The sequence below is a fragment of the Schistocerca gregaria genome, chromosome 8, assembly GCF_023897955.1.
Source record: "Schistocerca gregaria isolate iqSchGreg1 chromosome 8, iqSchGreg1.2, whole genome shotgun sequence".
NCBI lineage: Eukaryota > Metazoa > Arthropoda > Insecta > Orthoptera > Acrididae > Schistocerca > Schistocerca gregaria.
The window spans coordinates 244,462,859-244,482,855 of NC_064927.1; the positions used below are offsets into that span (position 1 = coordinate 244,462,859).

Sequence of the window (19,997 nt, forward strand, 5' to 3'; positions counted from 1 at the left end):
CAGGGTATTTCAGAGTGAGATGGAATTCCAAAACCACTCATCAGTGATGCAAATGCCATAAGAGATAAAGATGGTATGCAAGCCTTAAAACCTGGACTATGGAGCAATGGAAAAAAGTCATTTGGTCAGAAGAGTCTTGTTTCTGACTGTTTTCACTTTAGGGACAAGTTTAAGTTCCAAGAACAAAACATTGCAAGATTTCAGCGATGATTTGGGCAGCAATATCATGGTATCTTTTGGGTACCACAGTTACTCTGCAAGACTGCATTACTGACAAGCATTATGCAGCTGTTTTGGTGGAAATGACGAGGTCCCTGTTTACACAGCTCACAATGTCCAGGACTTGTTTTATGAGCTTGGGGATGAACAGTCAGCTCTCTCTTGGCCACCACAGTCACCAGATTTCAATATTAGTGAGTCTTTGTGGTCTACTGATGATAGAAAGGTGTGTGTGTGTGTGTGTGTGTGTGTGTGTGTGTGTGTGTGTGTGTGCGCGCGCTACCCACCTACATCATCTTTGCCTGAACTTGCAACTATTTCACAGGAAGAGTGGTATAAGATTTCCTTGAAAATCATATATGGCCTGTATTTATCATACCAAGGAGACAAGCGAAAGCTGTTTTGAATATCAATGGTTTTCCTACACCATATAAGGCATGATAATGTGTTATGTCTGTGGTGTTTTCTCCACTCACTGTACATGTAGCAGATCATAAAATTAATTAGCTTTCAAGTTCTTGTGTGCATATGAGATTCTATTTACATTAGAAGAAAGAGGGGACACTTTATTTCACCAGCATATCAGTTATCACATTTTCTCAGTTTTGTTCTTTCTGTAGTGAAATTTCCATAGTCATAATAATTGACAGTATCTAATGTCTAAATCATATCTTTCCTAAAGATTTTGGCCCTGAAGAGTCCTTGATTTTCCCAGCCCTTTTATGACACTGGAAAAATGAGAAAGTGCCAAAACAAATCATACATATAGTACACATGTATGCACTGTTATTTGGCTAAAATTGGGGAAAACACTAAAGAAACACTGAAGTAAGTGAGTTATATCTTCCACTGATAATATCAGTAACAGGCAATTTGATGTAGAACATAACAACTGAACAAATTTCACACACTTCTGGTAGCAAATTGGGCATTTATAGGTTTGTACTTTATCTGACTACTAATAACCTCCACAGCAGAACTTACTATTACACACTTCTGCAGTGGCATTTGACTTGGAGATAGCTGGTTACAGTCCTGTTGGTATAAAATGTTTTCATCACCAGTATTTGGCTGGCAAGGGGTGGCTACTGAAAGCCCATTGGTGTCTCCCAGTAAGCAATGCCATACGGCATGGCATTCCTATTATAATTTTCATTCAATAATTCTTCTGTGGTGCGGGAGATGTAATTAAGGAGAAACAACCTTATCTTCATTTACAAATGCTGCTGCTGTCTCTCAAAAATTTAATTTCTGTGTGAAATTTGAAACTTTTAAAGCATATAGGTTGTTTCTATAAATTTGGGATGAGCAATCACTTGCTGCCATGATATTATGACACAGAGTCTTCTGGCCATCTTCAAGTGTACACTAATGAAAATACACTGAATTCCCCTGTTAAAACTGCACTGGGGTGTGCATAATGTACCCATATCTCACTGCACATTCATTGGAACAGCACAGGTAAGCCTGCTGAAAGACTGAGTGCTGCTGTGAGTGCCCTCTTCAATTTCAAATCAAGTATTACTCTCCAGAATCATGTAATATGAATGAAACTTTGTAAAGTTGATAGCCAAACATCATACAGAAGCTTCTTCAGGGACTAGGGGTTCTAACACTTATGTGCCAAACATTAACTTCTTAACTGTATTTCCAGTTAATACCATGAATGGCTTTAAGATGAACTGTGATGTACACAATAACAGTATTATAAATAATAATAATTGCCATATAGACTACTGGTTCACATCTCTTTCTGCAGTTCAGAGTGAAATTTAAAATCTTGTGCAAAAGTCTATTATATGTTGTCAGCAGACATCACACAGGAAATTGAAAAATCCCAAAATATTCAACTTATTAGTCATTCTACAATTTATCAGAATATCAATTTTCAGAATATTTGGACTTACAGAATGTAACTGCCACATAGCTCTAATCTTGAGTTTGCTAGTGTATAGACACCTAACATTAGTCTGTGTAGAGCAAATGCTTTGCTTCAAAGTATTAGATGAAAATAAACAGCTGAGTAATATAAGAGACTTAGCATTAGCTTTCAGCCAAGTAGTAGTTGTTCTGCTAATGTACCCATATGAATAATTCCTTTAATTATCAGCACTGCAAAAAGATAAGCATTAGCCATAGTTTGTTACTAACTTACTTTAGAGAAGTAGCTTGGAGTGACTGTTTCTACATGTTAATGTATAAGTTGCCTTGTTGCACATTCCTGAAGACATGTTGGGATTTATGACATACAATGAGTTACTTAAAGAGCCAACAAATGAGATTTTGTAGTTGTTTTTATTGCTCAGAGGCAGATGTGCTGATGTATGGACAATAACAATACATGCAAACTGTTTTAAATTATGATTTGGCAAGAAGTGTAATTGGTAAAATGCTTGGGAGCATCCAAACTTCCTCTTAATGATTTTAAAGCCATGTAGTAATATTCTCAGCAATTGCTGTATCAAAAGCTTTCAAAATTTTGTTATTGAAGTTATTCAAATTGTTTGTGGTCTCAGTGTCTGCACATAAGGTGTTAGTCTTGGTAGCAATTTCGAGCTTATTCAAGTTCTTGGAAAAGAGTAAGGGAATAAAATCACTACCAACTCTGTTGAGTTGGTAGTGATTTTATTCCCTTACTCTTTTCCAAGAACTTGGATAAGCTCGAAATTGCTACCAAGACTGTTCAGCTAGTAGAGCACAGACAGTTAGCTGAACAGAGCAATGGATCTAGCCGACAATAGAAAATCCTACTTGGTTGATAATGTGGGTGACTGTTTTGATAATAAGATGAATGAGGTATGGTCCAGGATTCCTTCAAGCTCAGCACCCCTGCTGCTGCTGGTGTTAGTCGAAGTTGATAGTCCTTGTGTTAAATGTCACCAACAATAATGCACTCGCCTGATGCAGTTATGAAATTGAGATCTTTAGGAAATGGGCTTGCTGATATATGGTGATGACAAAACCAGCTCTGGGGTAGCCTCACAGCCCCAACCTCATCTTGCAAAAAGTGTAGTGTTAGTTCTAATGTCATAACAGATAGGTCTTTTTGTGTAAAGTAGAGGCTGCACCAAACCTGGGGTCATCTGGGGTGGAGTGATGGCAAATCATTTCATCAACATGTAGTGGCTGAGGACTGGCTTAAGCTTCCACAATTGCCAATGACTAGTACCTCTGTTTTCTAGCTTGTAGCAAACTGCTGCTCTAGTACTTTTTTTCTGGTTGAAATCATTAACACATGCACGGCAGTGAAGATTTTATTCTGTTGAGGTGGAGAATGCTTTCAAAGACTTTCACAGAGAAACTGAGAGGCACTGGTTAACCAGTGGGGTGAGAATGGCACTTGGTTGCTGGCAGCCAGCAAGGTCACCCAAGGTGTGAGAAACCATAGATGCCAATGGCTCGAAATATCCATCTTTGAGGACAACATAGGAAGGAGCATGAGAGGTTCTATCCCCCTCCCTTTAAAAAAAATCACCTGCTTTAGCTGAGCATGTTCTATAAAACAGTCAGCAGATAAAATTTGATGAAACTTCTGTCTTGGTTCACACTAACACCTTCTGAGACAGTGTAATTAAAGAGACCATTGAAATAAACATCACTGATTACACTCTTAATAAAGACCGAGACCAGCAGCATGGTATGGGATCCAATAATGGTGAAGCTGAAGTGGGCGCATCAAACGCAAAGTCGACATTTTCCCATATAAGCCACATATGGTGATGCTGTAAGCACAAGTGACATCACAGTCAGCAGTTACTGTACTGGGTGGTTATAATTAAACTTTCCCTATTTACCATATGAGTACCAAACTTGGCAGCATGAATGTCTAGAGTATGCCATGCATGATTTCCATACACCACAGCACCACCATTCAGTTCCAACTATAGCCACGAAGTGTCGTGACCACTCATCGTGATTCACAGTCACACACACTTGACCAGTGACAGTGCACTTGTTGGCATATCAACACGAGCTTGGACAAAAGGAGCAGAGCATTATTGGTGAAGCACTATTATCAAATCAACAGTGATGATGAAGCTGCAGTCTGAAAATATTGGTGGCTGAAAGGATTACAGAATGGTCCTCTTTCTCCACCTGCTGTGAGGAACATGATGAAGAAGTTCGGATCAACTGGAGAACTGGGCATCACTTTGGGAAGAGATTGATGAACAGTTGCACAACAGGTGGTTGATGAAATCGCTGTTGCTATGGCAAAAAATGCTGTGTGCAACTTGAAATTAGCGGAGGTTATCTGCCAGGCCTCAATCTCTGCTAATTTCAAGTTGCCGCCACTCATTCCTCACCTGTCTTTCTACAACATCTTTGCCTGTGTACTTCCGCCTCGACTGACATCTCTGCCCAAACTCTTTGCCTTTACAAATGTCTGATTGTGTCTGTGTAAGTGCAGATGGATATGTATGTGTGTGTGCAAGTGCATACCTGTCCTTTTTTCCCCTTAAGGTAAGTCTTTCCGCTCCCGGGATTGGAGTGACTCCTTACCCTCTCCCTTAAAACCCAAATCCTTTTGTCTTTCCCTCTCCTTCCCTCTTTCCTGATGAAGCAACCATTGGTTGTGAAAGCTTGAATTTTGTGTGTATGTTTGTGTTTGTTTGTGTATCTATCAACCTGCCAGCGCTTTTGTTTGGTAAGTCACATAAACTTTGTATTTAGATATATTTTTCCCACATGGAATGTTTCCCTCTATTATACAAAAGCACTGGCAGGTCAATAGACACACAAACAAACACAAACAAACACACAAAATTCAAGCTTTCACAACCAACGGTTGCTTCATCAGGAAAGAGGGAAGGAGAGGGAAAGACGAAAGGATGTGGGTTTTAAAAGAGAGGGTAAGGAGTCATTCCAATCCCGGGAGCAGAAAGACCCACCCTATGGGGAAAAAAGGACAGGAATACACTTGCACACACACACATATCCATCCACACATACACAGACACAAGCAGACATTTGTAAAGACACAAGACTATAGATAGAGGGATAGATAGAGGGATGCTGAATGAAATGCATTTGGCCGTCAAGAGAGCAATGCGTGAAGCCTTTGATGACTACCATGGCAGAATGCTATCAAACGACATTACACACAACCCAAAGACATTCTGGTTGTATGTTAAGTTACTGTCCAGCCCCTTGCGAATGAGACAGGAACTGAAATTGAGGGTAGCAAAGCAAAAATTTAAATGATTAACTCCATTTGCTAATGTTCCTTTAGAAAGGAAGAAAAAAGGAGAACGGCCCCAATTTCATTCTCATACCACTGGAAATATGAATGAAATAACTATTAATGTCAGTGGCATTAAGAAACAGCTGAAATTGTTGAAATTAAACATAGCTCTAGGCCCCGATGGAATCTCTGTCAGATTCTACACTGAATTTTTGGCTGTGTTAGCCCCTCTGTTAACTAAATCCCTCAAACAAAAAACCATGTCCAGTTCTTGGAAAAAGGTACAGGTCACACCCTTCTACAAGAAGGGTAGTAGAAGTGACCCACAAAATTACCGTCCAGTATCCTCGACACTGATTTGCTGCAGAATCTTAGAACATATTCTAAGGTCAAACATAATGAGATATTGTGAACAGAATGACATCCTGAATGTCAACCAGCTTGATTGTTGAAAACATTGATCACATGAAACCCAACTCACACTTTTCTCACATGGCATACTGAAAGCTTTGAATCAAGGCAATTAGGTAGATGCTGTATTTCTAGATTTCCAAAAAACATTTGAATCAGCAGCACGCCTACTTGCTGTGAAAGTATGACTATATGGGGTATCAAGTGAAATTTGTGGCTGAATTGAGGACTTTTCTGTAGGGAGGTCATAATGCGTTATCTTGGATGGAGAGACATCATCAGATGGAGAAGCAACTTTGGTTGTACCCCAGGGAAGTGTGTTGGGACCTTTGCTGTTCATGTTTTATATTAATGATCTTGCAGACACTGTTAATAGTGAAATCAGGCTTTTTGCAAAGACCTATCTGAAAGAAGCTGTGTGGAAATTCAGTCAGTTCTTGATAAGATTTGAAAGTGGTGAAGAGATTGGTAATTTCCTTTAAATGTTCAGAAATGTAAAATTTTGCACCTCACAAAACGGAAAAACGTAGCATCCTATGTCTACGATTTCAATGAGCCACTGCTGGAAATGGCCATCACATACAAATACCTGGGTGTAAAGCTTTGTAGGGATACGAAAAGGAATGATCACATTATTTCAGTCATGGGTAAAGCAGGTGGTAGACTTCAATTTATTCATACAATACTGGGGAAGTGCAGTCAATCTACAAAGGAAACTGCTTACAAAACACTAATGCAACCTTCTCTATATTGCTCAAGTGTGTGGGACCTGGAGCAGATAGCACTAACAGGGGATATTGAACATATACATAGAAGGGGAGCATGAATAGTCACAGATTTATTTAATCCATGAGAGAGTGCAACAGAGATACTGAAGGAACTGAACTGGCAGATTCTTGAAGACAGATGCAAATTATCCTGAGAAAGTCTATTAAAAAAGTTTCAAGAAGCAGTTTCAAATGGTTACTCTAGAGATATACCACAGTCCCCTATAGGGATTGTGAGGATACGATTAGAATAACTACTGCATGCACAGAGGCATTCAAACAATCATTCTTCTCACACTTCATACGTGAATGGAACAGGAAGAAACCCTAATAACTGGTACAATGGGACATATCTTACAATGGTGTGCAGAGTATAGATGTAGAGGTAGAGTTGAATGCAGGCTGTATACGCTGCAAGGAGGAGAGGGAATACTGGAATTTTCCTAGATTTCATGGTTAAAAATGCACTTTCTCTCAAGAGAATATACACTATATCTTGGGTGAAAGTACATTTTTTTCTGTGTTAAGTGATAATATACTTCCCCTCAGAGCTGTAATATTCATCAATCCTTTGAATGGTAATGGTTTTATACAGCAGTGTAGAACTTTCCGGTGCTTTATGAAATGAAACTGAACAAAACACAATGCGTTTTGAAAAGATCTTTACCATGCTGAAACATGTGCATTGCACATTTTCATATACGTAAACACTAACTCCACCGAACAGAGCATGGTATTTCTGAAGCACTGAAATCCAGATTGCACTGTCAGCTAATCGTAGCTCATGTCACATGATTTCCTAGGATTTCCCAGATTTGTTCCTGGATGAAAAAAATTCTGCATGTTCATGCAACTCCCGTTTGTTCTGGTGTGTATACATCCTACTAATAGCAGCACATTTCACCCCTTTGTGTGCCAAAGTTGGATTCATTAAAAAGCAATGCAAATCTAGTAGTAGGTGACTGTTCTTGTTTTATGTTAATGATCTGCCATTTTATTTGAATCAGGAGGCACAATTAGCCCTCTTTGTATAAGATATATGTGCTGTTGTGAATTTGTGCAAAGAAGCATCAACAAAAAATAATAATGTTTTTGTGAAATTTACCGAATTGTTTTGCACAAATGGACTAGTTTTAAACTCTGAAAAAAATGCAATTCAACCTATTTTGTACTGTTAAAAATATCCCACCTTCACTTAACCTAATATACCAATAAGAAATAATATACAGGATAAAAAGCTTTAAGTTTTTTGTTTTGCATGCTGATGAAACCCAGACTGATATTCGAGGCAGTGACTCCCTCTGCAGTGTAAACCAGACTATCTGCAACACAGGAACAGGCATTGACTGCAGTGGAGGTAGGGGCTGCGATCTGTGATGGGCTCTTGTTATGATGCCCCACTGTGTACAGCCACTCTGATTGACATGATGGGACGTCAGCCCTCCAGGAGTGCAGATGACTCATAGGGGCCAGTTACGGAGACACTCGAAGATGGCAGAAAGCCAGGTCAGTTGGCAACTGAAACCACAAGGCCAAACAGATGCACCTGGCCAGAACTGTTGTGGAACTGGCAGACATGGCATTGGATGCAGCAGGTGAAGGAGGGTCCCATGGTTGGCGTCCATGTAGCAGCTCCACCAGGATATTGTCCCCCACTGGAGCGATACTGTATGAACTCAAAAAATGGTCTAAAGCAGGTTCAGGGGATGTATCAGATACATTCTTCCACATCTGAGTTTTAAATGTCTGGTCCGCAGCTTAGGACTGTGGATTCACTTAAATCTAAGCTTCAACGTGCCCTGTGCCTGGCCCATTTTCAGCCGGGTCATCACCTCATGTAGGCTGCAGATGCCTCTCGACATGGTCCTGGTGCAGTGTTGATACACCAATTTGTGCAGCCCTTGCTGCATCCGACACCACAGTGGCCATCGTTGCCGCCTCTGTTGCTGGGTCCAATGCCCCAGCTGATGCCTTTGGCACCAACCACTGACTTCGACAAGGACGTCAATGTGGAGATGTTGTCCACAGTGCTGTCCTATGGCCTTTCATGTATGGTGGGATGGCGCACCAACCCACCCCCTACTTGCTGTTGTCTGTCCAACACATGCTACAGCAGCCACCATTATCAAGCAATGCAATGCCGTTATTGGTGTTTTTATGACTCAATCTCAGTACCTTGTGAGTTTTAATGGAACCAGTGCTTTTTTGGTACCAGCATTTTTTCTGTACCATGCATGTGGCTGTGTCTGTTTTTTTATGTATGTATGTATGTATGCACAGAAAATGAGTCCTCGCCCTATTCGCTACGCTGTATTACTGTTGTCCAGTCTATGCGTTCAGTGATATGCACAACCTATATCTTACATGTTGCCCTATAAAGTACTGTGTTCCACAATTGTGTTTGTTCTTGATATAACAGTAACCATTGTCACTATGATGACATCGTTGCTGTTGTTGTTGTTCTGATCTTCAGTGCTGAGACTGGTTTGATGCAGATTTCCATGCTACTCTACTCTGTGCAAGCTTCTTCATCTCCCAGTAACTACTGCAACCTACATCCTTCTGAATCTGCTTAGTGTATTCATATCTTGGTCTCCCTCTACAATTTTTACCCTCCACGCTGCCCTCCAATATTAAATTGGTGATCCCTTGAAGCCTCAGAACATGTCCTAACAACCAGTCCCTTCTTCTAGTCAAGATGTGTCACAAACATCTCTTCTCTCCAGTCCTATTCAATACCCCCTCATTAGTTATGTGATCTACCCCTCTAATCTTCAGCATTCTTCTGTAGCACTAGATTTTGAAAGCTTCTATTCTCTTCTTGTCTAAACTATCTATCGTCCACGTTCCACTTCCATACAGAGCTACACTCCATACAAATACTTTCAGAAATGACTTCCTGACAAATCTATACTCGATGTTAACAAATTTCTCTTCTTCAGAGACGCTTTCCTTACAATTGCCGGTCTACATTTTATATCCTCTCTACTTCGACCATCAGCAGTTATTTTCCTCCCCAAATAGCAAAACTCCTTTACTACTTTAAATGTCTCATTTCCTAATCTAATTCCCTCAGCATCACCCGACTTAATTCGACTACATTCCATTATCCTCATTTTGCTTTTATTGACGTTCATCTTATATCCTCCTTTCAAGACACTATCCATTCCGTTCAACTGCTCTTCCAAGTCCTTTGCTGTCTCTGACAGAATTACAATGTCATCTGCGAACCTCAAAGTTTTTATTTCTTCTCCATTCATTTTAATACCTACTCTGAGTTTTTCTTTTGTTTCCTTTATTGCTTGCTCAATATACAGATCGAATAACAGCAGGGAGAGGCTACAATCCTGTCTCACTCTCTTCCCAATCACTGCTTCCCTTTCATGCCCCTCGACTCTTATAAGTGCAATCTGGTTTCTGTACAAATTGTAAATAGCCTTTCGCTCCCTGTATTTTACCCCTGCCACCTTCAGAATTTGAAAGAGAGTATTCGTCAACATTGCCAAAAGCTTTCTCTAAGTCTACAAACGCTAGAAATGTAGCTTTGACTTTCCTTAATCTAGATTCTAAGATAAGTCAAAGGGTCAGTATTACTTCACATGTTCCAATATTTCTACAGAATCCAAACTGACCTTCCCCGAGGATGGTTTCTACTAGTTTTTTCCATTCGTCTGTATAGAATTTGCGTTAGTATTTTGCAGCCGTGACTTATTAAACTGATAGTTTGGTAATTGTCACATCCGTCAACACCTGCTTTCTTTGGGATTGGAATTATTACATTCTTCTTGAAGTCTGAGGGCATTTCGCCTATCTCTCCCAAGGCTGTCAGTAGTTCTAATGGAATGTTGTCTACTCCCGGCACCTTGTTTCGACTTAGGTCTTTCAGTGCTCTGTCAAACTCTTCACACAGTATCTTATCTCCCATTTCATCTTCATCTACATCCTCTTCCATTTCCATAATATTGTCCTCAAGTACATCGCCCTTGCATAGACCCTCTATCTCTCCTTCCACCTTTCTGCTTTCCCTTCTCTGCTTAGAACTGAGTTCCCATCTGAGCTCTTGATATTCATATAAGTGGTTCTCTTTTCTCCAAAGGTCTCTTTAATTTTCCTGTAGGCAGTATCTATCTTACCCCTAGTGAGATAAGGCTCTACATCCTTATATTTGACCTCTAGCAATCCCTGCTTAGCCATTTTGCACTTCCTGTCGATCTCATTTTTGAGACGTTTGTATCCCTTTTTATCTGTTTCATTTACTGCATTTTTATATTTGCTCCTTTAATCAATTAAATTCAATATTTCTTCTGTTACCCAAGGATTTCTACTATCCCTTGTCTTTTTACCTACTTGATCCTCTGCTGCCTTCACTATTTCATCCCTCAAAGCTACACATTCTTCTTCTACTGTATTTCTTTCCCCCATTCCTGTCAATTGTTCCCTTATGCTCTCCCTGAAACTCTGTACAACCTCTGGTTTAGTCAGTTTATCCAGGTCCCATCTCCTGAAATCGCAACCTTTTTGCAGTTTCTTCAGTTTTAATCTACAGTTCATAACCAATAGATTGTGGTCGGAGTCCACATCTGCCCCTGGAAATGCCTTACATTTTAAAAACTGGTTCCTAAATCTCTGCCTTATCATTACATAATTTATCTGAAACCTGTCAGTATCTCCATGCGCCTTCCATGTATACAACCTTCTTTTATGATTCTTGAACCAAGTGTTAGCTATGATTAAGTTATGCTCTGTGCAAAATTCTACCAGATGGCTTCCTCTTTCATTTCTTAGCCCCAATCCATATTCACCTACTACATTTCCTTCTCTCCCTTTTCCTACTACCGAATTCCAGTTACCCATGACTATTAAATTTTCGTCTCCCTTCACTATCTGAATAATTTTTTTTATCTCAGCATACATTTCATCAACTTCTTCTTCATCTGCAGAGCTAGCTGGCATATAAACTTGTACTACTGTAGTAGAAATGGGCTTCATGTCTATCTTGGCCACAATAATGCGTTCACTATGCCGTTTCTAGTAGCTTACCCACACTGCTATTTTTTTAATTCATTATTAAACATACTCCTGCAATACCCCTATTTGATTTTGTATTTATAACCCTGTATTCACCTGATCAAAAGTCTTGTTCCTGCTGCCACTGAACTTCACTAATTCCCACTATATCTGACTTTAACTTATCCATTTCCCTTTTTAAATTTTCTAACTTAGCTGCCTGATTTAGGGATCTGACATTCCACGCTCTGATTCGTAGAACACCAGTTTTCTTTCTCCTGATAACGACGTCCTCTTGAGTAGTCCCTGCCCAGAGGTCTGAATGGGCGACTATTTAACCTCCGGAATATTTTACCTAAGAGGACACCGTCATGATTTAACCATACAGTAAAGCTGCATGGCCTCGAGAAAAGTTACAGCTGTAATTTCCCCTTGCTTTCAGCCATTCGCAGTACCAGCACAGCAAGGCCGTTTTGGTTAGTGTTACAAGGCCAGATCAGTTAATCATCCAGAGTGTTGCTCCTGCAACTACTGAAAAGGCTGCTGCTCGTCTTCAGGAACCACATGTTTGTCTGGCCCTTCAACAGATACCCATCTGTTGTGGTTGCACCTACGGTGCGGCTATCTGTATTGCAAGCCTCCCCACCAACGGCAAGGTCCATGGGATGGAGGGGTGGGGGTAGGGGGGAGGTAGGGGGGAGGTAGGGGGGGGATGATGACATCATAATCACTAATTCCTAGGTCTATACTGACACTGTTGATAAGTTTTCCTAATACATATTGTTACTTAATTAATCCTGTCTTACCACCGCACCCATACGAGTAACTCACTTTGTCTGGATTAAACAATGGAAAATCCAGGAAGGAATGTAACAATGTATTGAACGTAACAAAATCTTATGTACATTATTCCCATCCCATAATGAATCAGATTCAGATTCACATTCTTTATTCGATGTAGACCACATGTAGTGAAATAGGCTTTATAATGATATCAAGATACATAAGAAGTTACTATATTAGTTAGAGTTGACATTACAAGCACAAATTATTTGTGCTGCAATAATCAATCTTAGACTTAAAGCTCAATTTCTATGTTACAAGTATCCAAGAATTCTATAAGCCTGTAGTATGGATTGTCTATTAACCATTTGTGCAGTTTAGTTTTAAAATCATTGAAAGGTGTATTGAGTGCAGTATGTGGTAATTTGTTAAATAATTTCAAACAGTTCACTTTGTGAGAGTTGCCTGTTTTTGTCAGCCTATGTCTAGGAATGTCAACACTCTCATTGTTTTTGGTGTCATGAAGGTGTATGTTGAAAGGTGTATTGAGTGCAGTATGTGGTAATTTGTTAAATAATTTCAAACAGTTCACTTTGTGAGAGTTGCCTGTTTTTGTCAGCCTATGTCTAGGAATGTCAACACTCTCATTGTTTTTGGTGTCATGAAGGTGTATGTTCTCTCCGGTGTTAAAGTTTGTTCTGCTCTTTTTAGAATATGCATAAATATAAAGATTTGTCACTGTCATTATTTTAATTTTAATGAACAAGGGATGGCAGTGTTCCCTTGGACCAATCTTGCACATTGTTTGTAGCACCTTTTTCTGCATCAGTAGTACATCACTAACATGAGTGGCCTGATAGTAACAGCCCATAAGATATATAAGACTGAAAAAGTCCAAAGTAAGCTGTTCTAAGATAGTTGTTACTCACTAGGTCAGACAGTTTCCAGATGAGATAGAACACCTTTGATAACTTTTTGCAGACCTGGTTGATATGGGGTTGCCAGTTAAGTTTGGAATCAATTATGTATTCCAAGCAGTTCTACAGATTTGGGCAGTTTTACAGATTTGGGTCCTACCTCTTTAGCCAGTCCTAACTGCAGATGCTGTGTTTTCTCTGGATTACATAGAAGTTTGTTAGTCGAGAACCAGTTTAGTGTTAAGGTGAGTGTATCCTACGATTTCTGGTGTTTCTTTGATAAATTGTGATATATGCTGATTAAGGTTGTATCATCAGCATAGCAGATAACTGACTCAGGCCCAGCATAAGATGGCAAATCATTAATTGCAACAATGAAGAAGAAAGGACCAAGGACAGAGCCCTGAGGCATCAGATGTGATACTATTCATAGAAAAGTGTCTATTATGAATTGACACAAATTGTCTCCTGTTATTAAGATAAGAGTTAATTATTTCTAACTCTGTATTATTGTGAATTGTGAATTGTGTTTTATTCATCTCATGACGTACATTTGCAATACATTTGGTTTGCGTACAGGAGACATGTCAAAAATTTATAAAACAATTACAATGATTTTTACATTAATTAATGATAGCACTATAATAAATAACAACACTATAAGGATATTTCTTGGAACATGTAACACATTGTACCCAGCTCAAATTTCCAGATTGTCCTGCATGAATTCATCCACTGAGTAATAACACTTCATTGTCAGTACCTCATATAGCTTTCTTTTAAGTGAACCTAAATTCATCTGCATCAACTTGTTCCCTTTTAATTTATTAAAAATTTTCATTCCCATGTATTGAGGTCCCTGGGCAAACAGTCTGAGGCGGTGGGTGGGGAGCATAAAATTTTCTTTGTTTCTGGTATCATGTGAATGGACAAAATGGTTTCCCTCAAATAAGTCGCGTCTGGAGTACAAAAATATAATAATCTCATATATGTATAAGGATGGCAGAGTTAATATTTTGAGTTTCCTAAATAATGGTCGACATGGTTCTTTGTGATTGGCAGTGCACATATTTCGTATGATTTTTTTCTGTATTTTTAGTATCCGCACTATGTTTGTCGAGTTACCCCAAAAAACAATACCATACCTAATAATGGATTCAAAGTAGCTTGTATATGCTACTTTCCGCGTGTCAATGTCCGTTGCAGTTGATAATATTTGCATTGCAAATGCAAAGCTGCTCAATTTGTTTGCAAGGTATTCAATGTGTGCCTGCCACCTCAAATTTTCATCTACTTTTAGACCTAAGAATTTGACTGAGTCAACTTCTTCTATAACTTGGTTGTTGTGTACAATATTAATTTGCTCACATTTTGACTGTTTGGTTTTGAACTGCATCACGTGAGTCTTAGATATGTTTAGATTCAGCCCATTTAGCTGAAACCAAGTTTCTAAGGTACTGAGGGTACTGATCACAGATTTGAGAATTTTTTCTGAATCCTGATCTTCAACTAAGACAGAAGTATCATCTGCGAACAGAACTGATGGGGAGCTGATATTTAATGGTAAGTCATTAACATAAAAGAGAAATAGGACTGGGCCTAATATGGAGCCTTGTGGAACACCCTGAGTAATTTTTTTCCAGTCAGAAAAATAATATGCGCCATTTGAAGAAATGCTAACTCTTTGCTTTCTGTTGGATAAGTAGGATTTAAGCCATTGTAGGGCACTGCCGCCAATGCCATACTTTTCAAGTTTGTAAACAAGCAATGCGTGGTTTACGGAATCGAATGCCTTTGTGAGGTCGCAGAAAATTCCTGCCACCTTATTTCTCTTGTCTAATGACGTACTTATTTTCTCAATGAAACTGTTAACTGCATCTACGGTGTTTTTCCCTTGCTGAAAACCAAATTGATTGTTTAGAATAACAGAATATTTTGCAATGAAGTTTTGGATTTGAGCAACAGCAAGTTTTTCAAATATTTTAGATAGGACTGGGAGAATTGAGATAGGACGATAATTTCCCATGATCTCTCTTGATCCCTTCTTGAAGAGTGGTTTGACTTCAGCATATTTCAGTACCTCTGGGAAACAGCCCTCTTCAAAACATTGATTTATTATCTGAGCTAGTGGGTTTGCAATTCTATTGTGTACCACTTTAATAACTTTGGTGGGTATTCTATCCCAACCTGCAGATTTTTTGTTTCTTAATGTTAAAATAGCATTTTCTACATCCTCAAAAGAAACTTTTGAGAATTTTGTAAAGTTTTCAGAGTTTTTGCCTAGGCCAAAGGGATTTACTTTGTTGTGATAATCTGCTACATCTACATCAGATTTTGCTACATTTATAAAGAATTCATTAAAGTACTCTGGTATTTGAGTTGGATTTACAACAGTTTTTCCTTCAATGTCAATTTTTGGAATTTCTTGGTTACAGGCTTTAACACCTAACTCAGATTTAATGACTGACCACACAGCCTTTGTCTTATTTTTATGATTTAAAATTAACCTGTTGTTTGCCAGTTGTTTTGCTGCCTTGACAACTCTTTTAAATATGGTTTTATAGAGTCTAACATATTTAATGAAATTTATATCTTTAATATATTTTAGTTCTCTGTGCAGTTGCCTTTTCCTTACACTGGAAATTTTTATGCCCTGGGTAATCCACTTTACTGTATTTGTTATCTTATTGCTGCAGAGTCTAGGTGGAAATGTTTCATTAAAGTCTGCAAGAAAACTATTTAGGAATTTCTCAAAGTTTTTATCACTTGAGTTATTTATACCATAATACTTTAGTTTGGCTAGTAGGGTGTCAAAGGGGATACAATCAAATGCTTTACTCAGGTCACAAAGTTCAAGTGAGAGTGAAACTTCCTGGCAGTTTAAAACTATGTCCCAGACCGAGACTCGAACTCGGGACCTTTGCCTTTCGTGGGCAAGTGCTCTACCATCTGAACTACCCAAGCACAACTCATGCCCTGTCCTCAAAGCTTTACTTCTGCCAGTACCTTGTCTCCTGCCTTCCAAACTTTACAGAAGCTCTCCTGCAAACCAGGAGTGCTAGTTCTGCAGGTTCGCAGGAGAGCTGCTGTAAAGTTTGGAAGGTAGGAGACGAGGTACTGGCAGAAGTAAAGCTGTGAGGATGGGATGTGAGTTGTGCTTGGGTAGCTCAGATGGTAGAGCACTTGCCTGCAAAAGGCAAAGGTCCTGAGTTCGAGTCTCGGTCCGGCACACAGTATTAATCTGCCAGGAAGTTTCATATCAGCGCACACCCCACTGCAGAGTGGAAATCTCATTCTTCAAGTGAGAGTGTTTGTTTATTTTCAGATGCAGTTAATGTCTGATTAACTGTTTCAAGGACTGGAGAGGTGGTATTTTTTGCTTGTCAAAAACGGTATTGTGTATTCAGAAAAGGTCATATTTTTAAAAGTGGTTGCTTAGCTGTTTGTGAAAAATTGCTTCAAATATTTTGGAAAAGATTGGTACAATAGACACTGGTCTATATTTATCAGGGAGGTGTTTTCCCCCTTTTTGTATATAGTATAACTTCGGGAATTTTGAGGTGATTAGGGTAAACTCCAACTTCTAGGCATTTATTCATAATAAAAGCAGGTGGATTGCAAATGAGGTGTATTATCCTTTTTACTGTATAGTTAGATAGCCAGTAGTAGTCCATGCTTATTGAGTTTGAAAATTTTCTAGCAATATTTATTATAATTTTGGGCACAACAGGGTCCCAGTGAAATTTATGCCCTTTAGGTAGCTAATCAGCAAGTATGGCAATTGCTCATACGTCTGACTTCTTAATTTTTGATTTTAATTCATTTAATGTAGTTGTAAAATATTTATTGTGCTCTTCTGGCCCAAGTAGAACATCTTGTGTTTGGGTAGAAGTATGTTATTGTTTTATAATATCTCAAGCAGCCTTGCATTTGTTTGGGGTTCCTTCTATGTAATTTTCATAGGTGGCTTGTTTGGCAATTTTAAGGTTGACTTTGTAATGGTTTTTACATTTCAGGCAGTCTATATAATACATATCATTTTGTTCTGTCCCACATTTGCCATAGTTTTTGTATGTTTTGTACAGTGAAAGCATCTTTTCCCAGATACTAGCAAAGTAATCAGTGTACCATTAAAGCTTTTTACCTTTTCTATTTGGTTTTGTGCTGTTTCTATTCACTGGTGAGCAAGAGTACCATAAGTCAGTATACGTCTTAAGGAAATTATTAAATAGAGTTTCAGCAGTTGATTGATCTGTGCCATATTCATAAACAAAGTCTCAGTTTACCTTTTTGAGGGAGTCTGTGAATAACTTAACATATTCCTCTTTCTGATCTCTAATCCGTGACATGCTTGGCTTCTTATTTGCAACCTTATAATTCTTATCTGACTGTATATACTGGTATGTTAGGAGAAGAGGATCATGGTCTACAAAACATTCATCTGCAATGCTTGCACAAGTCTCTTGAAAAATTAACTATAATATTGTCCAAACAGGTATTTCCACAGGTCAGGCTATTGTTAGTATAAAACAGATTTAGTGTTCTTACATTTAAGAATGTTTTGTGTTAAGTTCCTCTGTGTTTAGCAAGTCAGTGTTGAAATCACCACATATTGCTACATTTGTTTTGAGTTTTAAGATTTTTCGCATCATCTGTTCAAATTTCTGAAATCATAAGTTAACATCACACACAGTACATTACATTTTTATTTTTTTATTTTACAAAAATGTTCCAACTCTAACAGCTTGTTCCTAATGCTATAAATGTTGACTTGCAGGATGGTAAGTGGGCCTACATTACATCTATTCTCTTCCCTCTCTGAGCCATTCCCTGTAACGGAGCACTCAGCGCAATTATAGGCTTAATAATGGTGTTTTTTTGTGAAATTTTCTTCTGTAACCTGGTTTATATTTGTGATAAGTTCCCTTTTGCCACAATGATTCAGGTGCATACCATGTCCAGTGAAACTGTTCCTTTGCAGCCACTAACATCTAATAATTTTATGTTTGTAAATTTAGCAGAAAAATATCTCAGTTTATAATTAGTTTGTCTAGTTTCTGTACTGACAATTGACCAATCAGGCAGGTCATACCTGAGTGGTAGAGTGGCTATAATAACATTGGTGAAGTGCAAGTATTGTATTACTATGGTCAGTTTCTTGAGAAATCTGTTGACATTGTTTTTGTTTATGTCGTTTGCACCTCCGATCAGCACCACACAGTCCTTTTTTGTGAGTTTGGGGCATTCATTGCTTATACCATCAGCAACTGTGTCAAAATTTTCCCCTGGTTCAACTTCACTGTAAATACTTATAGATTAGATCTTAGATGTTTTGTTGTGGCTGTCCCCAAATAATTTCACCTCGTGTTTCTGTAGACGCTGCTGCACTTTCACATTGGACATCTTGTATTAATTAGCAATGTTATATATTGTTTGACTAGATTTACCATTTTACTGGTGGATTTGTATACTTTTATAGCTTTATCTGATAGATGAATGAGAATTTACATACTAAAACAAATACCAATAAAGTTACTTATTCAGCTGATCACTTTTATTGCATAGTTACTACATACCTAAGAGTACGAGAAGCATTGCTAATAACATCTAGATCTGAAGAGAACAGGTCCATGACCTTGCACAAAGCATTAATGGCACCTGTTGAAACAAACTGGGGAAACATCGTTTCTTCTCCAGCTACATTGCGAAGAGCACCTGTTAGCTGGAACAGGGCATGGCTTGTCTGTTCTGGTAGTCGAGAGCTATCAGATTTCTGCAAATTTGAAAGCAATAGAGTTTATAAACAGGTCATATAAAACTGTGTAAGTTCATGATTTTTGAACAATACAGAAGACATCCTAAGTGTGTTTTTTGAAACTGAAGTAGTGTGAAATGCACTACTTAATTAATTTACAGAGCAATTCCAAAATGGCTCTGTTAATACTGACACCAAAATTATGAAATGCAACACACAACATCAGAGACGTTTTTTCTAATGATAGATACTTGAAGACCTCTGAACTTCATGCTACATATTACGGATTAGAATTAAGGGGATTTTTAAAATCCAGACAGGTTGAATTAAACTGCAGTGTAGATAAATAGAATTCTGTTGTACTCATTTAATACAAATTAACAATACATCAACAGTTTATATGACTGCCAGGAAAGCAAACAATTAACACAATGTATCCTACCTTATAGGACTAAAGATCTACTTGAAATAGTACCCACTAGAATAGTAAAAACACATATTAGTTCAACAAATCATGTTATAACAAATTATGACCACATCACCTCAGCAGATACCATAAATGGTCACCTCTCAGATCATTTAGGTCAGACACTAGTGCTAAAATGTAATACAAAATTAAAATTAAAAAAAAATTCAAGCACAAGAGAATATTATCTTCTAGCGACACTGCTATGCCAAGAAACAGTTTTTGTCAGGGATCTTGGGAATCAGTTATTATTACTACTGATAGGGTGAGCAGTAAAAGGAATATGCTCTTAAAAGTTCTGACTATGTGCACAAATAGTACCATTTACCCACACATACACACACACACACACACACACACACACACTAACAAACCTAGCAGTGCTTCACAATTGCTAAATGTGTATGGGAATTGCATATACACGCTAAATTCCTTGCTCCCCTCTCTTTGCCCACTTCTCACTGCCCTACCCCGCCTTCTCCTCTCTTTC

General features: G+C 38.4%; 1 protein-coding gene across 4 annotated transcripts in view; it reads right to left on the reverse strand.

Moving 5' to 3' along the window:
* The window catches only part of LOC126284284 (armadillo repeat-containing protein 2), a 168,381-nt gene that overhangs the window by 77,580 nt on the left and 70,804 nt on the right, over positions 1 to 19,997 (reverse strand). For all 4 annotated transcript variants that reach the window (XR_007551463.1, XM_049983110.1, XM_049983112.1 and 1 more), the window contains exon 9: positions 18,863 to 19,059. Coding sequence is in view for 3 of the 4 variants with exons in the window: in XM_049983110.1 (XP_049839067.1) it covers positions 18,863 to 19,059 (197 nt within the window). In the remaining variant the exon portion in view is untranslated. The remainder of the gene's footprint in view (positions 1 to 18,862; positions 19,060 to 19,997) is intronic.